The following is a 22020-nucleotide window of genomic DNA, read 5'->3' as shown; positions in this document are numbered from 1 at the left end:
TTGATTTCTATCTACAACTTGGGAGCCCTGATTACTGCTTTGAGAATGACAGCAACATGCCCTCTGACAAAGAACACTTTTTATGATGGCCCCAAAGGAAAAGGGTTTCAACTGAGGTTTGTGAGGGCTCCATTTCATATATCACCTGAGCCCATGAAATATAAATATAAACCTATAAACCTGTTTGAACAAACCCAGATCAGTTGGCACCCCCCAACTGGATTTCATCTGTGCCCCAGGGTGGATGTTTCTAGCAAAGGCCTTTCCATGGGCTGCCTGCATCTGGCCACCCCTCCTGGCCCTGGCAGCAGACCAGGGACCTGCCCGCTCACTGGAACGCAACACCATGCCCTTACCGTGATCCAGGGGTGTCTGAGAGCCTCTTCAATTGTGAGCCGTTTCCTGCAATGAGGATCAGAAAACATGACAATCCATGAATACAGAAGCTGAGAGTGACAGTCTCCATTCTTACTCTTGTCAGACCTGCATTTTGGCATTCTTTGACCACTTCTATCAAACCAGAATAATGGGGGGATGCAGAGATGGCTGGGGAATGGGCTCAGTTCCCTGTATTCCAGAGAAAATGGCCCAGGCGGGCCCCTCAGTAGAATGATATTATGACATAAACCCTCATCTCTGGTCCCAAACTTGAAGGGCTTAACACCACACTCTAGGAAGTCATAAGTGTTCTTGTGAGCTTTAGCTCTCCACAGCTAAACCTTTGGTCTATGTTTTTCTATTTGCCTCCCAGATCCCTTCTCTGCCCTTCCCTGCTCAGGTACTATGATCTGACCTAGCACCGCCCTTAGATGGGGAAACCAGGCCCCTGCACTCTCTCTGAAGTCTGTGGGACCAAGAGGACATGACCTTCTAGAATCTGTGGATCTCACTCCTGCCCCATTTAGTCCATGCTCTGGCACCAGGCACCTTACAATTTCCTGCCTATCTCCTACTTTGACTCTTCGGCCACAGGGCTCACCCTGGGCCCTAAGGAGGGGTAGGATCAACAGGTCTCCTATTCTCCCACTTACTGACCCCTCTGAGTCTGCCTCCTCCCCAACTCCCACTTGAAACGGCTTGGAAACTCTGCCACTTTCCTTTTCAAAGACTGTAAAAGATAATGTGTCCTAGAGAAACCTAGGCTGACTTCCAAACACACACACACACACACACACACACACACACACACACACACAGAGTTATTTGTATTTGGGCAGGAAAGAAAGCAGAAAGACTTGAGCAAACAAGATGAATGCCAAGTCTCAGCTAATCCACACTTCTCAGCACCTGCCCAGATTAGACCACAATGGTGCGGATGGCAGCCTGTGGCAAAGAAGGAATGGACTAGCACATCTTTGGGGGAGGGGACAGGAGATGGTCAGTACTTGAGAAGCCCGTGCCTTTCTCTGTCACCTTACCGGGTCTCTTTCACCAGAAGCTTCCGGATGAAGTCCTTGGCTAGCTCGCTGGTCTGGCTGAAGAATTCTTCATCAAAGTCGTAACTCACTGCTGTGATATTTGCTAGCGTTTCCTGCTTTGTGTCTCCCAGGAAAGGGGATGCTCCACTTAGGCTGAGCACACAGAGAGGGAACACGTGACTATAGGAAAGTAGGTGGAGGTGATACAGTCAGGGAACCCTGACTCATACTATTGCATGGGGATGGGAGGCTCCCAGCAACACCGCCTGCCCACTCTGGGCAGCCAGTCAGCAGCCTTTTCAACAAACTGAGTCCGATTCAAGACACTTAACGGAGCTTCTACTAAGTTCTTGACTGAAACTGTGTCTTCAAGGAACTCGAAAGAGGAGGGGAAGAAACAGAGACATGGCTCTTCATAATCCCAAAGAGAACAAAGCAGAATACAATGGAAGACCAGACAAAGGACTAGGGGGGCACAGGACAGAGGGGACATCCAAGTGCAGGCTTCATGGGAGAACTGACATTTGTATCAGTTGTGTCCTGAAGAATGAAGAGGTTGTCAGTAGAGGAGGAGATGGAAGGTGTTCTAGGCTAAGGGAGCAACTTGAGCAGAGTCTGAGAGATGCAGAAATATATGGACCAGTAGGGACTAGAAGGGTGTGTAAGGTTCCCCTGCAGGGTTTGTCAAGAGGTATCATTCAGGGGCGCTTTGACTCTTGATTCTGACTCTTGATTTCAGCTCAGGTCATGATCTCATGATTCATGAGATTGAGCATCTGACTCTTGATTTCAGCTCAGGTCATGATTTCATGATTCATGAGATTGAGCCCCGCTTGGAATTCTCTCTCTCTCTTTCTCTCTCTCAAAATAAGTATTTTAAAAAAGAATGTGTCATTCAAATAGTGACTCCCAAATCTACTGTTTCCTGACTCATATCCCAGCTTATGGGATACCTCTCCCTAGATGTGCCATTGTCACTGTGCCCTAACCTCCCTCCACGAGCTCCTTGCCTTGATTAATGATGTTACCTCACAAATGCACGCAAGTTAGAACACAGGGGTCACCTCTGACTCTTCCATCCATTCCCTCACCACATCTAACTGGCCCAAAAGTCTTATTGGTTTTATTTACTAAATATCTCCTAAAGGTTCTCCCCATCTCTACTGCCACTATCTTAGCATAGCAGTAGCAAGGTGCACTGGGAAAATGCTGATATTTCATTCCTCAAATTGAATTCCAGCTCTGCCACTCATTAGCTGTGTGAACCTAAGTAAGTTACTCAACCTCTCTGACCTGCAGTTTCCTCCTCCATAAAATGAAGAAAACTCTTCAGCTCACATGATGGTTGTGAAAAATAAATATATTTACAATGTTACATGCAATCTTGCCCCATGCTGAGAGCTCTGGAATTGGTAGCCATTACTACTATCTTTGTTAGAACACAAAGAACCTCCTGTGACTTCCCATTTTCTATAGGATCACGTTTGAACTCCTGAGCAAGACAGTGGAAGTTGGTCCCTACCACACGCTCAGTACATTCACCACACTTTAACAGGCTCACTGTTCCTTTCCTCAGCAGACAGCCCTTCTCTCCCTTTCCACCCAGAGAATTAATCTCATTCTGTACAGGCCGTTCATATTAATCTCAATCTCTTTCTTATTAAATCTCCCACAGTCCCAGCAAACGAGTGTCGCTCCCAGCTGTGCCTCACACAGCATGTTCATACATCAGCATAATCTTGGTCCTATTGAGTGCAACTGAGCTGTGTGGTGTCTCCCTCCAACACAGGGAGCTCCAGGCACGCAGGGCAGACCTCCTCCATGTCAGTATCCTGAGTGGCTGGCACAGTGCCCACCATGGAGCAGGCACTCAATAAACTGTGTAGAACTCAAACAAGCTAAAAGAAGACTATATGCTTTGTACACACTGGAATTCCTTAATATTTCAAAATGGAAATCCGAGTTCTGAAAAAAAATCAAGGTTTTAAGAGCCAACACAGAATCTGGAACCATCGAGCAATGCATCAAGTTCTCTTTCTCTGCATCCAGTTCTTCTGGGGCTTAAAAAAAAAAAGTACTGATGGCCAGACTCCATCCCTGGCAATTATGATGTAATAGATCTGCAGTGGGCCGGGGCAGTGTTAGGTATTAAAAGGTCTAAGGTGCAGCCAGGATTGAGACCCTCTGCCATAGCTCAGAGGGGTCCACCACATTGTAAAGAGCTCCCAGTCTAAGTGGTGCTGGAAGTCAGAGAACTGGTTTACAGGAATGCGGAGAGATGGTCCCCCTCAGCTGGTGAGTACTGGAGCCCCCATGTCCCCTCTGGCTACGGGCTAACTCAAACCCAATGTGTTGTAAAAAGAGCATGTTCCAGCTGTGCTGTTGGGGGGGAAATGGTTGAGAAGCACTGATGGAATGAACACCAAGCGGCGCTAGGAAGTTTGCACACATGTCTGCTTATTTAACCCGCACAGCACACCGTGGCAGGAAGTTTGTGATTCTTATTTTCCTGATGAGGAAAACAGGCCCAGAGGTTAAGTATCTGCCCAAGGTCACAAAGATAGAAAGTGACAGATCCACTGCACATGGAGCTACACAGGAAATGTCTGCTTAAGCAACTTAATGCTTCAGGGGTGGGAAAGAGACTCTGGGGAGAAAGACGAGAGCACGTGAGAGCCGGGGAAGGAAGGGGAGACTGGGAGAGAAAGAAGGAGCGGGATGGGGAAGGCATGGCAGCCTGAGGGCTGTCCCAAGGCTTCTGGGTGAAAGCTGACTTTCTCACAGGAAATGCAGCCTGGGTGAGGCTGAGCGTTGGATGCCTGGCCAGGGTAGGGATGCAGACAAGGCCCAAGGTCAACCCTAGGGCCAAGAGTATGTAAAGGAGCTAAAAGCATGGAGCCTCAGGTGTGCTGTGTGGATTGAACACATCTGGCTCGTGGTAAATGATTCACGAGTAAAACCAGTAAATTCAGGCTGCCTGTCCCTACCCCTCTCTCATTCCTCCCAGTTCCCCAGATCCAAGCTAGGTTGGGACCCCAGCATCAGGGATACTCACAGGATGTAGGTGATGACGCCTATACTCCTGCAAAACAAAGAACAGGCAAGTCAGAGCCACCTGGCTCTGATCCCGGCCCAGCAAGGGACTCCCCCCCATGCTTCTCAAGGGGAAGAGTCACGTGCCCCTATACAGTGGCCTAAGGATGTCACCTCAAGTCCATAGCCCTCTCCACTCATCCCAGTCTTCAGCAGTAACCTGGGATGCATCTGGAGTCATCAAGCTCTGGACACTGAGTCCGAGGACCCAAGTTCAAGGTCAGACTTCTGCACTTGCAGGCTGTGATTGGGGCAAGTCCCTTATGATCTCTGAGCCTCATTCTCCTCATAAAATGAGGTTAATGATAACTACCTCACAAAACTTCTGGGAGGATTTTAGAAAACCAAGCAATCAAGGTACTCACTTAGCCAACTATAAAGCCCTGTTCAAATGAAATGAGTCCTGTCTGTGCAGAAAATCAATCACTACGGTATCCTCAGGCCCAACACAGCTCTTAGAGCCTACAAGGCTCTCAGTGATCACTTGGTTGATTAACTAAATAAGCTATTGTTACTATTTCTTTATCATAGCTGTGGCAGGCCTCCAGGGTGAGCCTCTCCCCTTGTCTCTGCCTCGGCTGTGTTCTAACAGGCCCCAGGTCCAGGCCTGGCTGCCTCCAGCTTCTCTGGGCCACAGGTCCAGCACACCGGGAGCAGCCAGAGGCTCTGAACGTGTGGAGAAAGGGGTTTTCATGGTCAAGCAGGATGATGTCAGCCAGAGTCAGAGTCTGAGGCCTTCTGCCCTTGAAAGGACCCCAAGGTCACCTGGGTTGTCTATACAACTTACCACATGTCAGCCTCCAGGCCCAGGGGCTCGTAGTTCACAATTTCTGGAGCTGAAAGAAGCCATATTGAAGAATCAGCAGGAGTATGAAAACGAGAAGAGATGGTGATAGGGAATTTTAGGGAGTTTGGTGACAAATGTCTCCCTCCTGAATCCTCACTAAGGAAAAATCAGAACAACAGATGGAGATAATCTGGGTCTAAGAATTTTGAGAAATGAAGTTGCCTGTTATCCTGGTAGAAATATTTTACAAAGAGGCCTTAATAGTGAGGAAGAAGGAAAGGACAGAGGGATGCCTGGAAGAGGAAGAGGAGGGTGGGGTAAGGAAGATGCCAGAAGGGGAAATGGGGCCTGACAACAAGGCTTGCTTTAGAAGTATCTGGTGGAAAACAGTCAGGTCAGCGCTGGAAGGTCATAACGAAGAAAAGAAGGCAGAGAGGGAATCCACGTTCCTGAATCTGGTCTGAAAGAGGGACACCTCCTCCCTGAGAAGAATGACAACAATCTGGGGCCAATGAGATGATGAACCTGAGGTGCCTGAGGGGCATCCAGGCAAAGATGCCCCGGGTATGGGAGAGTGACTTGGAGCCATCAAATCTGGAGTCATCGTACAGGTGGAAACGGGAGCTGTGTGGATGATGTGGTGACCAAGAGTGGGTGCAGAGTCTAGGAAAGAACAGTCTACCCAGGACAGAAGAGGACCAAATGCCACCCAAAGATCAAGCAGGCAAGCACTTAGAAAGTGTGTGGTGTCCAGAGGTGCCCTGACTGTGGGAAGTAGAGATAAGGGTGTAGACAATGCTACAAAAAAAGCTTGGTCATGAAACTGAGGAGAAAAAGGGGAATAGCTAGAGAAGGAAGAAGGACTGAGCCTGTTTAATCATAATGGAAAAAGGGAGAGGGTGGGAAAGGCTACACTGGTGCATCTAGAACAATGTTAAAACTACTGCATCTGTAGCATGTGACCACCATCCCCCTCCCCCTCTCTAATTAGAGACACAAGGAACCACTTTTCTGGTTTTGCTTATTTTTTAGCTTCATTAAAAGGATGTCATCCCGGAGATAATGTAGTCACTTGATCCCCCCACCCTCTAACATTATGCTTCTAGTGTTCACTGAATGTTCATACATGGTCTTTCATTTTCACTGCTATGTAATAGTCCACTGTGTTAATATGTATCATCTTTCGGTCATTGTCCTCTCAGTGATCATTTGGATGGTTTCCACTTCTATTCTTATCAGAACATTGCTATGAACTTTTTGGCACAAGTCTCCTCACAAACATGAAAGACATTCTCTAGCACAGTGATTCAAAGTGTGGTCTGAAGACAAAGAGTCACTGGTCCAGACACAATAGGTCCAGAAATGGGGAGTAAGCTTTTAGAAACTCGTACAGCAATATGTCATTGCCATGACATTCAAATTGTGATGATTTTTCTAGGGATTTATTTTTCTTGTGTCTTTAATGAAGAAGCAGTCCAGGACAGATTGAAGAAAAAAAAATTTTAAGTCTTTAACCATAGAGAGTTTGAGAAGCACAACTCACTTTCCAGGCTTATCTGCTTGATATAATATACACTCACTTCTGTTCTCTATGTGCATTTGCTTATCTATTTTCTTCTGTGCTTTTCTTCTTCTTTCTTGGTGTTTTTTATTTTATTACTTCTCTTACTGTTTTCCTTTCCTGCTTACATTTTTGTGATGGCCACCCTTGAGACTTTAGGATGGCTATCTAACAAATTCTAACATAAGCACTCTTTTGACTCTCCTCTAATAATACAAGAGCCTTAGAACACTCATTTCAAGAACTCCTTCCTATCTAACATTATTTTCCTCAATTTTTAGTTCTGTTTTTTAACCCTGCAATTAAAACATCCATGACCGTCCATCACTGTCATCATCATCATCATCACCACCACCATCATCATTTTAAACAGAAAATGGTTATATTTGCCGAATGTTTACTTATTTCTTTGCTCTATTACTTCACACAGTGAGGTCTTCCTTCAGAGAACATTTAGTTCACAAGCACATCTTTAGAAACTCTAGTAATAAAGGTTTGTTGGTGGTTTAATTGTTTTATGGTTTGTATTGTTCTTTTTCGAATTTTTGGATTTTGCTATGTTTTGCCTGAATCACTTATCCTCATTCTTGAAATATAACTTTTGCTGGGTGTAGAGTTAAGAGTGTTTTGGGTTTTTTTTTTTTGAGGATTGTAATTGGCTATATTAAGCGATTCATGAACTGGACAGCATCCCATCTAGCAAGTAGAGAGATGCTCCATAATCATTGTTTTTTAATTTTTCCTTAGTTCTTGAAAGATAATATTCTATTGGACATTGGCTTCTACTGTTGTTTTAACAAGTACACTGTCAAATTTTTATTTACTTATTTATTTATTTATTTATTTATTTATTATCTGTCTTTTCTTCCTGGCCGCTTTCATGATCTCTTTGTCTTTGGTACCCTGTAGTTTAACTATAATGTTAACTACAGTGTAACTATAATGGATTTTTTTTTCTGTTTGATATACATTGTCCTTTCTGTATCTGGAGATGCATGTTTTCACAACAGTTCTGAAAATTCTCAGCCATTTTCTTCAAATGTTGATCCTCTGTTGTCTCTATTCCCTCCTCTGGGACTCCAAACAGACCTGTGTTAGATTTTCTGTTTCACCCTCTCACATTTGTCCTCTATTTCATATTCCTCTATCTTGATCTTTCTGTGGTATTTTGGCTAATTTTATTCAGCTCTGCCTTTCAATTCTTTAATTCTCTCTTCAGCTGTGTGTAATCTGCTGTTTAACTCATTCACTAAATTTTAAATTTCTAGGAGTATAGAATTTCTTAAACTTCTTCCTGGTTCTTTTTAGCATTTATTTGCCTGGTCATTTTTGACAGTCTCTTGTTGCTTGCTCATTCTTATGATTCTTTTGTTTCTATATACATTCCCTTGATTTTACAGTCAACATGTGATCATTTAAATATCTTATGTCCTTGGATGTCTAAGTCTTGCTAGTCTCTGATTGAAATGCTGATACATACACTTGCCTTTGGGAGAGGACCTCCTCTTGAATTTTCTTGCTGCTCACAGCTCCAGCTCTAAGTTCATATTTCACTGGCTTTGGAGGTGGGGCAGGTGATGCAGGAAGAGTTACTACCCTTAAAGATTTCTCTTATTTCCCATGAGTCCAGAATTTCATTATAAAGAATATTTTTCTCAAGAATCAAGTTTTGTTGCAGGAGGGCTTTTGGAAGACCGGGTCCACCATGCTCCTAGAAGCTGATGGTAACTTCTCAATACTGTGTCTCAGGTTGAAGTTTCAGAGTAATGGTGGGAGTAGGACAAGTAATTATAACCTGTTTCTCAGGAGTCCTGGATAAAGAAAGTTATCATAATTTGGGGAGAGGCCTAGAGAAGTCACCCTGTATATCTGTAAGGTGCAAACAAAACCAGTTCTAGGCTAGAGCTGGGTCATACTGGCTCAGAAGGGTCAACTGTGTGTATCTCTTCCCAACTCTGAATTCAGTGACAAGTTGGTAGCTTAAAATTGGCAAATGCTGTAAATTAGGGTTGGCTTTTGTTTTGTTTTGGAGACCCAGTTGTTAGACATTTAACACTGTATCACTGGAAAGAACCCTCCATAGTCTGGCCCTAGCCATCAATGTCGCACTCACATGGCCATTCTGATAGGAACTCTCTGTTTCATCCAGAGTGGACAGGGAATTGTCCTGGATAAATGTACTAATTCTGGCCCTCCCCACTGCTATGAACGACTGAGACTGGGATGTATACTCCTCTTCTACCCTGCCTCTTTCCCTACCCCTCCTCACACTTCTCCAACCCACAACACCAGCCCTTTGTCTCTCATTGACTCAAGGGCATGACTGATCCCATTGACTTTGCCAGAGTGAATATCTTGTTTGAGAAGTCTTCAGAGAGGTCTCTATCATTCACTTTATAATTAATCACATCCTGTCTTGTGACACCTCTTCCACTATTGCCCTGAATGTCTAGTTGAACCATTTACTGTTAGCATCTGGTCTGAACTTAAGTGAATAAATATATGCATTTCAACACATATGTGAATGGTAGGCAGCAACTGCCATCTTGGACAAAGTTCAAGAATAGATGTCTTGTGCCCTTGGTTCAAGTTGCTTCTGCCACCAGCTCATTGTGTGATCTTGCATGAATCATTCTGAGTGTGGCTCCCTGCCGCCACTGTGTCCTCAGTACCTCACCTAATATCTGTCATAGATATTAGATGAAGAATAGCCATTGGCTGACCTTCACTAAAATCCCCCAGACTTCCAATCCTACATTTGTTGAACTAGCCCAGATGACCTAAAAAGATCCTTCTACCACTCACACTCGGTCGTTTGATGTTTCCACAACTAAATTGTAAGCCTCCTTGGGACAAGGTCTTTCTAGAGAGACAACCCCATGTAACCAAGAGGGCACAGGCTTTGATGTTGCATGTATCTGTATTTGAATGTTAGCTCTACCACCTACTGGTTGTTTTGTCTTGAACAAAGCATCCGATAGAGAAAATAATTAAATCTGCTTCATGAGGTTGTTTGAAGATTAGCTGAGGTGATGTCTGCAGAGCACCGGCATAGTGCCTGGCACACAGCAAAGTTCCCCTACCCTGGGGTCTGTGGAGCCTTAATAGCACCATTCCATAGTGGCTGTGGGGCTGGCATGTGTGACCTGAAAATCCATCAGGATGGATGATCTGAAACATTCTGTTTTCCTTATTTTATTTATGTCAGAAGTTCTCCCCAGATTTCAGAGAGACAATGACCTCCCTCCATTTCCAAGACCACTTCAACTCCCAAAGCAGAGAGACAGTGGTCCTCAATTCTCATTCCTCTCCCTTCTGTAAGGCTGTCTCTCTAGGACCCTCAGCCTGCAGCCCCAGTCCCACGAGGGGGCTTCTGGGGCCTGAGCCAAGGCTGATAGAAACGGAGGGATGGGGGAGCTGCCAAGGCTCTTGTGAAGCAGGGCCCCCTGTGCAAGAATAAAGGCCAGGCACACAGGAGAGGTGAGTGGGTGGATCTGGCATTTAGCAGATGATTTCCCTTCTCCTTTTCAGGAAGTCAAAAGCTACTTCAGAGAAACTTGAGTTTATGGGAATGCCAGAGGGTGAGGAAATTTTAAATCTTCACAATAAATTCATCTAAGAGCAGGAGGTGGGGCCAGCTCTGGGAGGGTTTGACTCTGCAAAGGCCTCTAGCCCCACCGGGCCTCCTCCTGCCCCACTGGGTGCTCAAGGCCAGCACCTGGACCCTTACCCAGAAGACTTGCAGGACATTTTCTTCCCCACCCATTAGGTTTCCAAGGGGGAATCTCCAAGGCACCATCTCTCAGCCCAGACTCTCAAACAGACACAGGGTTTGTTCCCAGAATTTCTCTACCTTTTGATCCCAGATGCCTACTTAGCTGGGAGAGAAATAGGCCTAAAACTTACCAACAAATTCTGGCGTCCCAAAAATATTCTTAAATTCAACTCCATCTTCTATTTCATGAGCCAGGCCAAAGTCAATCAGCTTGATGTGTGGAATGGGAATATTCTTGTCTAACAACATAATGTTTTCTGGCTGGAGAACAACAACAAAAAAAAAGTAAAGAAGGAAAGGATGAAAAGATGGTAATTAAAGCCCTGTTTTGTGTTTTTGCTTTAGGGTTGGGGTGGGGTTTGGTGTTCTTTTTTAGGAGACTAAAATTCTTTCTTGTTTTTGTGTCCTGTCTTCTCCTGTGAACTCAAAGACAGACATAGCACTGAGGGCAAGGGCTGGGTTTTATGAAATTTGCTGCTCACAGCAGAACCAGAGACCTTAGCTTTTAGTCCCCTTTTTGTCTCTGAATGGCAGATCCTTCAATGCAGTGCCTCTGTTTCCTGATCTGTTAAATGGGGCCAGTGAGAAATTCAAAGCATTTCCTGTAAACAAAACCACTGCCTCTGTGTGAGGACCATAGGGGTGGGAGCCTAGCAGCTTAACCTGGCTTTACACACGGCTTATTAACCTTTGTCTTCCTGACCACCTCTTTCCCCTGGCTGGCCAGCTTCCTGTTGACAAACTCCCCTCCTCTGGCCTAACCATATAGCTCACACTTCTCTATGGGTTTAACTAATTTTGGCCCTCGGCAGGACACTGGAAAAAAATGCACCTGACTTCCCGGGAAAATACCAGCTGCCCAGGCTATTTCCAGTGTAGCAAACAGCTGCCAGATGTGACACAACCATGTGGGTATGTGTTGGTGGGGGGATGGCCCTGCCCTGGCCTCATACACCACAGGCTCTCAGGGAGGCCAGACACAAACCTACCCTTCTGAGCCTACCCGTCTCACTCCCACCCAACTGCTCAGAGCCTGAACATGGGTGAGCAGGTCTCTCCACTTCACCCTCTCCCCTCCTGCTCCCCACCGTGACTGTCCTAGACTTCATTCAAAGTGGAATGTCCTGGGGGTGCCTGGGTGGCTCAGTCAGTTAAGCATCAGACTTCAGCTCAGGTCATGATTTCAAGGTTTGTGAGTTCGAGCCCCGTGTCAGGCTCTGTGCAGACAGCTCAGAACCTGGAGCCTGCCTCAGATTCTGTGTCTCCCTCTCTCTCTCTGCTCCTCCCCTGCTCGCACTCTATGTCTCTCTCTCTCAAAAATAAATAAACATTAAAAAAAAATTTCAAAGTGGAATGTCCTGAAAACACACATCCACACAAAAGCATCAAATTCATAACAGTCCCACAATGGAAACAAGACAAACGTCCCATCAACTGATGAACCCAGTATATCCATATAGTGGAATACTCTTCAGTCATAAAAAGGAATGAAGGCAGAGAAAGAATACAAAGGAATGAAATACTGATACCTCAGCATAGATGAACTTTGAAAACATGATGTTAAGTGACAGAATCAGTCATCAAAGACCGTGTATTATATGATCCCATTTATATGAAATATCCTGAATAAGTAAATCCATAGAAAGAGAAAGTAGTTTAGCAGTTGCTCAGGACTGGGGAAATGGGGAGTGACTGCTAATGGGTATGGAACTTCATTTTGGAGTGATGACGATTTTCTAAAATTGATAGTGGTATTAGCTGCACAACTTTGTAAATTGTACACTTTATTTTATTTGTTTGTTTGTTTATTTATTTATTTATTTATTTATTTATTTATTATTTTAGAGAGAGGCAGGTAAGGGAAGAGGGAGAGAGACACAGAGACATTATCTTAGGCAGGCTCCATGCTCAACAGGGAGCCTGATGTGGGACTCAATCCCACAGCCCTGGGATCACGACCTTAGCCAAAATCAAGAGTCAGGCGGTACCTGGGTGGCCCAGGTGGTTGAGTGTCTGACTCTTGGTTTGGGCTCAGGTCGTGATCTCGAGGTTCATAAGTTCAAGCCCCACATTGGGCTCCACACTGACAGTGCAGACCCTGCTTGGGATTCTCTCTTCTCCTTCTCTCTCTGCCCCTCCCCTGCTCGTGCTCTCTCTCTCTCCCAAATTAAATAAATAAACTTAAAAAAAGGAAATTAAGAGTCAGATGCTCAACTGACTGAGCCACCCAGGTGCCCCTAAATTGTACACTTTAAATGGGCAAATTGTATAGTATGTGACTTATATCTCAATAGAGCAGTTTTACATGAATGAATAAACACATAAATAGATAAATACATGTTTAAGAAAATCGAGCATCCCTATTTCTTGTTTTTTAATTTTTTAATGTTTATTTATTTTTGAGAGAGAGAAAGAGAGCAAGCATGAGTGGGGGAGGGGCAAGAGAGAGGGAGACACAGAATCCACAGTAGGCTCCAGACTTTGAGCTGTCAGTACAGATCCCAATGTGGGGCTTGAACTCACGAACCGTTAGATCATGACCTGAGCTGAAGTCGGATGCTTAACCGACTGAGCCACCAAGGTGCCCCAAACATCCCTATTTCTCAAAGAAGAATTTCCCACCTTGTACCTTTGCTCACATTATCTGCTGTACCTAGAAAGCCTTCTGCTTGATCTATGCCCATCAAAATCCTAGCTGGGCTTCAAAGTCTAACTTGACTCAGCTAGTCCTTGAAAGCTTTCCTCAGTGAGTACCCCACCCACACACACCAGAAATGAATCCCCCTCCTGTCCCTTTGGTGCTTATTTGAACTTTTTTGTTATGACATTTGTCACACTCTCTCCTTGTCCACCAGTCCTTGCTGTCTTTGTTCTAGCTCCTCTACCGGACTCTCAGTTGGAGGGAGGATTTAGGTCTTTGCATGTTCACCCCTGCAGTGCAGAGCACAGCACCTGGCAGGCTGACGGTTGCCCTGTTAGCTGAATCGATTCTGAATCTGGCGTGAAGACAATCCAGCTGCCCCATCCCAAACGTCCTGGCTCCCTGAAGTCTCTGTGACCTCATGTCAGAGTGGCTGGAAACTTTCACTCAAATGAGCTGGCTGTGGCCTCCCCCGACTTTGAAAATAAATAAAGAATACATTTCCTTTTGCATTTTTTAAGCTTGTTTATCCTTTTTCCCCTCTGGAGACTTCTCTCAACTTGATTGTGAAAATGTGTCAAAGTCCTTTCCCAAGGCAAAGCAGGATCTTAGGTCCTGCAGAAAGGAGACTGAGGGGGGAGGTCAGGAGATGGGACCCACAGAGATGGCCCCACTCCGATACCCCCAATCCAGCCCTCAAATGGCTGCTCATGGACCTCGAGTGTTCTGGAACCCCATGCCGTAAGCTGTGCCCTCCCCACTGCCCACCGTCTTACCTTATTAGGAACTTCCCCTCTCCTCCAGGGAATGGCCCTGAAGCTTCCTTCTGGGGCAGAGGAGGGTCAGAGCCGGGGTCTTCCTGACCACCATAGTGCTCAAGGCACAGCACACACTGAATGGGGATGGGAGCCACAGTGGACAAAAGCAGTCACACCAGACCTGGTGACCCCCAGGATAATGGGGCAGGAGGAAATGGGTAGGGAACATGGGAGAAGAAGGAAAAACAATTGGAGGCTGAATTCTCCCAGGCAGCATTGCTCTGAGAGGTGAGAAGTATCCTTGCCTTATATCCTCTCACCTCTGTGTCCCACAGTCCAGGGGAAACAGCCTCTGCACTGGCTTGTGAAAACCTCAGGGTCAGGCCACGTTTTCTTACCTTAGTACTGCCTGTCCCTGCAAGTTCTTGCCCACTCCAAGAACTTAACACATAGCAGGTGACTTCTCCCCTGCTTGGAACATTCTTCCTGCACAGTCCCTACCCCAAACCTGGCTAATTTCCTATTCACGTTTCAGTAAAAATAGTACCGCCTCCAGAAGGCCTACACATGCCCGCGCGCGCGCGCACACACACACACACACACACACACACACATTTCCTGCCCAGCTCCCATAACATCCTGTGCTTCCCCCATTTCAATGTGTCTTGCACTGTCTCAAGGTGGTCGCTTACTTATCTGTCTCTTCACACTGGGTTATAAGCTTCCTGAGGGTTTTGTTCCTACCAACTACCTAAAGCTCAGTATAGAGCCCAGCATCCACCAGGTGCTCATAATTGTTCCCTGAGCGAAGACACCTGCCATTTCGCTGCAATGTGCTAACCCAGCACGGGACATACTTTCTACCTCATTGAACCCTTCCAGCTATCTTATGCAGTGGATGTTATCATTTCCCTGTTTCAGAAAGAAACCAAGACTGAAATACTGGCTTGTGGACACAGGGATTTTCATGTTTTGTTTTGTTTTTTATTTTTGAGTGAGAAAGCATGAGTGGGGGAGGGCCAGAGAGACAAGGAGCCAGAGGATCCTAAGCGGGCTCTTCGCTGACAGCAGCAAGCCTGATGTAGGGCTCAAACTCATGAACTGTGAGATCATGACCTGAGCTGAAGTTGGACGCTCAACCGACTGAGCCACCCAGGTGTTCCTGGACATGGGGATTTTAACCTCTATCTGTTGGAGTCCAAAACCTCTGCTCTAACAACTAGAGTAAATGATCTTCCTGCTTCCCAAAGGTTCTGGGAAATCTATCCCAGGGGGGGAAATGGATATTCTGCTCCAGGCTGGCAACCTAGGGCAGGCTTGGACCCTGGTTCAGGCATAGCTGTTTTCCTGTCCTGACACTTGCTTCCCATCCCTGCACGCCTTTTCTTCCAGTGATGCTTTACCCAGGTGAGGGGCCCCGAGTGCAGTTCTGGCCTGCCCTCACGCTGGGTTCAAAGGCTCAGAAAAGGAATCTCAGGATCTCCTGGGCTGGATCTCCTCGTTTCAAGGAGAGAAGAGAGGTCCTGGCAGAGTCCCCAAAGAAATTCTGGATAAAGTGATATGGCCTGTGGGTTTCAGGCTGAGAGGTGACCTTAGGGCAGCAGGAGTGTTCTACTGGGTGTCAGGACCCAGATTCTTGTCCTCACCTTACCACTCACACACAGAGCCATTTGGACTGGCTTCTGGCTCAGACCTGCCCTCAAATAGCAAAACAGTAAAATAGACCCTATATCTGCAGCTCCTCTCGCTTTCAGAAGGGTTTCCTTCTTGCTGTCTCAGCCTTCACTAACCAGGAGGCAAAGCAGGGGCTGTTATTTTCCAAACATTCACCAAGGCGAGCAGCGCACTAGCTCTCGATGTCATCTTTGCAACCATTCTGAGTGGTGGATTGTTATCACCCCATTTCACAGATGAGGAAACAGAGGCTCAGAGACCTAAAGCACTGGCTCAAGGTCCAATAGCTCATCATGGCGGCATCAGGGTGGGTTTCCTGGGCAGTGCAGCCCCTGCTCGCCACCACTTCCCCCAGTTTGGTTAAATATCTTCAGCGGTCCCACTGACCACGAGAGTAAGGTCAAGGTGCCCTGCCTGATATTTGAGGCATCAAAGTTCTGCACTGACTGCCCCACACTACCTTCCCAGCCTCACTGCCCATCATTTGCTTGCACCTGCCCCATATCCCCTCAAGGTGGGTATTACCACACCCAGAATGACATCTCAGTTCCATCCTTTTCTCTGGCTCTTCCCCTTGCCTAGAATATCTTTCCTACTCTTCTTCACACTTTCAGAGACGATGCCCCATCCCTGCCTCGTTTTACTCCCTTACTTTTCAATGAAGCAGCCCCTGACCTTGTGCTCTAACCCCCTTAGGTGGGGGTTATGAGCAAGTGGTCCTAAGTTGCAGGCTGTCTCTCATATTGGGACACCGCTCTCCTGAGCGGTGGCCTCCCTGGGAAAATTCAGGTCAACGTTAAGTTTCCTGGCCTCCCCTAAGTGTCTTGCATCCTGTATGTCCCACTGAAATACGCTGACGTGCACTAAAAGAATTGGGAACCAGTGAGTGGTCCTTCCTTTTCTGCCCTGTGGAGGCCCTCCACCACCACTAGGGGGGCCCTAGTGCACTCCTCCCCACAGGGCTGCTATAGGGCTGGGCCGGGAGAAAAATGACTGAGGGAGGATCCCCAAGGGTAGTCTGAGGGCCAATAAAGCAGAAGTTCCCCCAGGGGGGGTTTCTAAGCTTCTTTGCTTCCCCCTTCCTGAACAGGGTAGGGCACTAGAAAAGATCCTGGGCCTGGGTAGTGGGAAATTCCAGTTCCACCTCCACCATACGAGGCCATGTGAACTTAAGCACATCACTTCCTCTCTCTGGGTCACAGCTCCCCAGTTCTAAAATAGACACTGGATGGGATCCAGAGCCCCTTCACGCTCAAGCCTCTGCAACTGCAAGGTGGCATAACCTCCCAAGCTGGCCGGGCAAATTCCCACTCCTCTGGGCCCCAAGGCGGGACATACAAAGGCTCAGGTCTCCTGGCTCCTGGTCAGGAAGGACGAACAATCCATTGTGACCACAAACCTCTGGGCCCAAGCCAGGATGCCCTCTGGGGTAGTGTGGTCCTAACCGTCTGCCCTTTCCTCCAGCTTTAGTTGCTTCAACCAAATACTACCCACATGTTTGCCATCACCTCCGAAGCATGGCTGGAAAGAAGGATCACATTCCAGTAGGTGCCCCCACTGCCCAGCACCGGGTTTGTGGAGCTGCTACCAAGAGGTGAAACTGCTCTCACCTGTCAAAACAAATCACCCAGCTCAGCCCACCAGGCAGGCAGCTGTGGGAGAGGCCAACATGCCCCTCCATGCCCCAGCAGCTTTGGTCAGAGGTGCCTGCTATGGTGCCAACCAGAAGCCAGTCCTCCTGGCAGGACCGATGTCAGTGGGTGATCCCCGCCAGTCCAGTACAGCATGCCCAAGAGCTCCTGCAGGATGAAGGCAGCCTCTGGGGGCTGCACAGTAAGGTGCAAAAGACTTGAGCTTTGAGCCAGGCAGGTCGAGGTTCAAATCCCAGCTCTGTCACTCACAGTGAAACCTGCTCAAAGTCAGTGGATCTCTTGCAACCACGATTTCCCATTTGTAAAATGAGTCACCTACCATGGCAGAGGGTTGTTCTGAAGATTCAGAGATGGTGCACGTAAGGATCAATGCCCAGCAAGATTCCAAATCATGGTAGCTATGTTTGTTTGCTCCTCTCTGGGATGTAGCAATGACAACAGTCAGCCCTGGGAATCTTACTAAATCCCTGCTGAGTCACCTGTGCACACCTGCAGACCATGCCCTCTCACTGACCTGCCTCCTGTCCCACTCATCCTCACCCCCAGTTCACCATACCGTGTTCACAATGGTGAGGCTACAAGGGACCTCAGAGGTCATTTAGTCCCTTCGTGGTTGCAGAGCAGCTCAAAGAGGTCAAGAAACTGCCAAGGTCACTGAGCAAGGAGCAGAGCCCAAGTCTGCTGACCCCCTCCCTACCCAGCGTCCTCTCCAGGTGCCTATGCAGCCTACCTATCACTGGGTGAGGCCGCTGACCTCAGCAGAGCAGGGGCCCAGCCACTCTGTGCTATGGGGACAAGAAGGCTGCAGATGAACCTTCATTGCAAATATCGAGCATGGCCCCAGATTATTCAGGAAGCGCTGGGCAAACTGAGAAAGCAAGGCTGACTGCTTCCAGGCCTCTCTGGGCTGGTTTCCATGGTGCTGCAGCAAACTCTCCCCCTGGCACACCGTGGATGAGGCCACAGGCAGCCCCTTCCCACAAGCCTCCAGTGTGGCCTATGCCCAAGGCCCGTCTCCGTCTGGCATTCAAGGCCCTCCTATCACTGGACACTGACATGCCAACCGACCTCCTCATCACCCGTACCCCAATCTGCAGTTCACTCTGGGGGAATGGCCTTCCTCACAAGCTTTTTCTTTCCCCTGATGCCCAACTCCAACACACACACTGGAACATCTTCTGTGATCCCGTCCCTTCTGGCATGTGCAGCCAGTTGTTTCCCGTCAGGGCCTGTATGGTACCCCGACATGCCTCTGGCAGAGAACCAACGGCACTGTAATTCCTTATGTGTCCTCCCTCCTCTATCCTTAAGCCCCACAAGGTGGATGGGGGCCTCGCCTGCCATTGCCACCCCTAGCACCCAAGAGTGGCTGCTATTTCAGTAAGTGCTCAGGAATTGTCTGCTGGACAAATGGACAAACCACATATGCGTCTCTTGCTCATTCTGCTTTTAGGGAATCAAGAGAGATCACAGCTAAGAGACTTAGAACCTGGATTTGAATCCCAGTTTTGCCATTTACCAGCAGTGTGACACTGGCAAGTTCCTTAGCCTGTCGGCCACAGGTTTCTCACCTTAAATAAGCAGTAATAAATTAGATAATAAAACCTACCTCATGAGGGTTACCAAGAGGATCGAACAGAGCATAAAACGTGACCTATAACTGTTAGCATCATCTTTTTTTTTTAATGTTTATTCATTTTTGAGAGACAGAGCGAGGGCAGGGGCGGGGCAGAGAGAGAGAGAGGGAGACACAAAATCCGAAGCAGGCTCCAGGCTCCAAGCTGTCAGCACAGAGGCTGATGCAGGGCTCAAACCAGCGAACCGTGAGATCATGACATGAGCCGAAGTCAGATGTTCAACCGAGTGAGCCTTCCAGGTGCCCCAGCATCATCTCTATGATTATTTCCTTGATCATGTGTCTCCTTCTCAGAATGAGAGTCTTTTTCATCTGCTTACTGAACTCCTACCCATCCTTCCAGGCCCAGCCAAAATTCTATCTCTTCCAGGCCCAGCCAAAATTCCTATCTCAGGAAGTATCATCTGAATACCCAGCCCAGCTCTCCTTCCTTGTCCTGGCTCCACACTTGTGCAGCAACCTCGCCCTGCAGTACCAACCATTTCGCCAAGACCCTGATTGTTATTCCTGCCTCCCCAACAAGACTGCCCACTTGCAGAGAGCAGGCGGGCTTCTCATGCTCTTTCTACGGTCCTAAAAGCACAACCTATAGCATTTAGTTTACAAAGCATTCATACTTACTTGATTCTCACTCTCTGAGGCAGGTACCATCATCACCCCCATTTTACAGATGAAGAAACAGAGGCTCAGAGAGGTTAAGTGCTTTCCCAAGGTGCCTCAGTAATAAGTAGTGCAGCTAGGGTTCAAGTTCTGGCTGACTCCAGATCCTGTGGGCTCTCCCTTCTCACACGTCCCCTCCCTTCCTCTAGTTGATGCAAGGGTGCCTGCTGGGGTCACTCCTGCCTGCTGGCAAAGTGGGCACGTCCATCTTGGCCCTGGTGCCTCAGCAGCTTCCTGCCCCAGCTCCGTGTTTTTCCCAGAAAACCCACAGCTGTGGCTTAGGGAAGGGCCCCAACTGGGTTGCACTTGGATTTGTTAAGCCACAGCTTCTGGCCACTCGCTCATGGCCTCCTCCTCTGGGGAAGGCTGTTACGTGGTTCTGACCTCCCACTGCCCTATTCAGTAAAGCAGAGGAGAAAACCTACTCTACCTACCTACTCTGTCTCTAGGCCCTAGCAGCAGGGGCAGAAATAAAAATTCACTTTCAAAGGCATTCCAGGACCACTGGCTTTCGGCTTTGGGCCAATCAGCAATGTTGGATCTATGGTCTGTGCCAAACTAGCATTTGTGGTGAGCTTTCCCCGCACATCACCTCATTAGATCCTCACAGCCACCCAGCTGTGGATGGATGGCTGGTGCCCCATCTCACCAGTGAGGAATCTGGGCTTGGATCAAGACATTCTGAGCCCCCAAGCTGTGCTTTGGGGGTCCGCGTCTGAGCTAGTTGCCCATTGTAATCCTCTGGAGACCGTGCTAATGCTACCGAACCGACAGAAATCAACTCACCAGGAGTGAGGCTCTAGCGCTCGTTTTGGAAAGCAAGTTCTCTAAGCAAGTCTGAAGAGGACAGTGTCATGTTTGGGAAACCAGTGCCGATGAGGGCCCAGTCACCTGACAGGCACAGGTTTGAATCCCACTCTGCTCTGTGCTAGCTGTGTGACCCTTGCCAAGTCAGTCACCCCTCTGAGCCTTGGCTCCTCATCTGAAAAATGGGAATACTAATATGTTAAGAGGTTCTGAGGAGACACAATAAAGCCCAAGGAGCTCTCGAGCAACCTCCTCTTTCTATAAAATGGTCATGACCCAGAACCTCCCTCACACTGTGGCTGCGTGGATAAAAAGAGCGAACGCAAGCACAGCACTCAGAGAAGAGCCTGCGTGTCTCCGAGGTGCTCAGGAAACGTTGGCTGCCATTATTATCACTACACCCCTGACAACAGTCAGCCTGCATAGAGCACGAAACCTGCTCACAAAATGCTTTCACCTGCAAAGTCTCTGAGACCCAGGGGGGGGGGGGTGCTGGGGGGGGTGCCCACTGGCTCATGACAGCCAATTGTTAAATTTGAAGGAATTTTGTGAGCTGGTTGTTAAAGAGAGCTATGTAACTGTATTATTTTAATATTAAAATTAAGTTATATAAACTTACAGTTAAATAGGCTATCTTAAAAACAATCCTTAAAACTCACTGCTTCCTAATTTTGTCAATTATGTGTTAATAGTCTCGATGCTCTTGAGGTGATTTCTGCCCTCTATCTCTGTGTTGGGGAAATACTAATTAATGGTGTGTGACTGCACGCTGGTTCCTTGAAATTGGCCATGGTGGGTGTACTGATATCATGGAAACTGGCAGATGCTCCGATCAGGACTTCGTTTGTGGTCTTCTTGATCCTAGACTTAAGAAGCGCTGGAGAAGATCACTTAATAATGCAGATTAAACTTAAAAGGGTGCCGTGTCTGTAGCCATCACTTTGTGAATAGCACAGAAACCGAGGAAATATATTTTTTCTGATATTCAGAAACTATCACCCAGTTCAGCAAAGAAGTCATTCGTGTCATTGACAAACGAGTAAAGTTCCAACGCATGTCTTCATTGTTTGGTTTTTATCTCACTTATTAACGTAGACAAAAATATCAACCAACATTCTGGTCAGAACTACAGTCAGGTGTCACCTGCAGCCATAGATTGGCTATGGATACAAGGGTTTGGCAAAAACCGAAGAAAATGTGCTATGAGAAACAACTTGCTCTCTGGAATTTACAATAAAACGTATTATTTACTTTATTGTTTATAAGTTGTGTTGTAAATCTTTGTATCATGAAATTCAGGATAAATTTGTGTGTGTGTATAAGCATACACTTGTTTTCTGGAGATCTGGCTGTTCCCAGAATACCACTGCAAAGAACCTCACACAGGAGAGTACTCTCTGTGTTTTCTAGATGAGGAACTAAGGAACAGAGAAGTTAAGTAACTTATTTGAGGCCAAACAACTAAGTTGTGGAGCCAGGCTTATAATTTAAGCCCAGGTTGAGGCGCCTGGGTGGCTCAGTCAGTTAAGCATCAGACACTTGGTTTGGGCTCAGGTCA

At 47.2% G+C, this 22020-nt stretch overlaps 1 protein-coding gene across 3 annotated transcripts in view; it reads right to left on the bottom strand.

The window, feature by feature from the left end:
- DAPK2 (death associated protein kinase 2) overlaps positions 1 to 22020 on the bottom strand; it is a 118358-nt gene that overhangs the window by 15867 nt on the left and 80471 nt on the right. For all 3 annotated transcript variants that reach the window (XM_043555203.1, XM_043555204.1, XM_043555202.1), the window contains exons 5-9: positions 10766 to 10895; positions 5299 to 5347; positions 4474 to 4500; positions 1419 to 1571; positions 357 to 402 (exon numbers count right to left, since the gene is read on the bottom strand). In XM_043555203.1, coding sequence (XP_043411138.1) covers positions 357 to 402; positions 1419 to 1571; positions 4474 to 4500; positions 5299 to 5347; positions 10766 to 10895 — 405 coding nt within the window. The remainder of the gene's footprint in view (positions 1 to 356; positions 403 to 1418; positions 1572 to 4473; positions 4501 to 5298; positions 5348 to 10765; positions 10896 to 22020) is intronic.

The sequence above is a fragment of the Prionailurus bengalensis genome, chromosome B3, assembly GCF_016509475.1.
Source record: "Prionailurus bengalensis isolate Pbe53 chromosome B3, Fcat_Pben_1.1_paternal_pri, whole genome shotgun sequence".
Taxonomy (NCBI): domain Eukaryota; kingdom Metazoa; phylum Chordata; class Mammalia; order Carnivora; family Felidae; genus Prionailurus; species Prionailurus bengalensis.
Note: the sequence above shows the minus strand (reverse complement) of the source record. Positions and strands in the feature narration are given on the sequence as shown.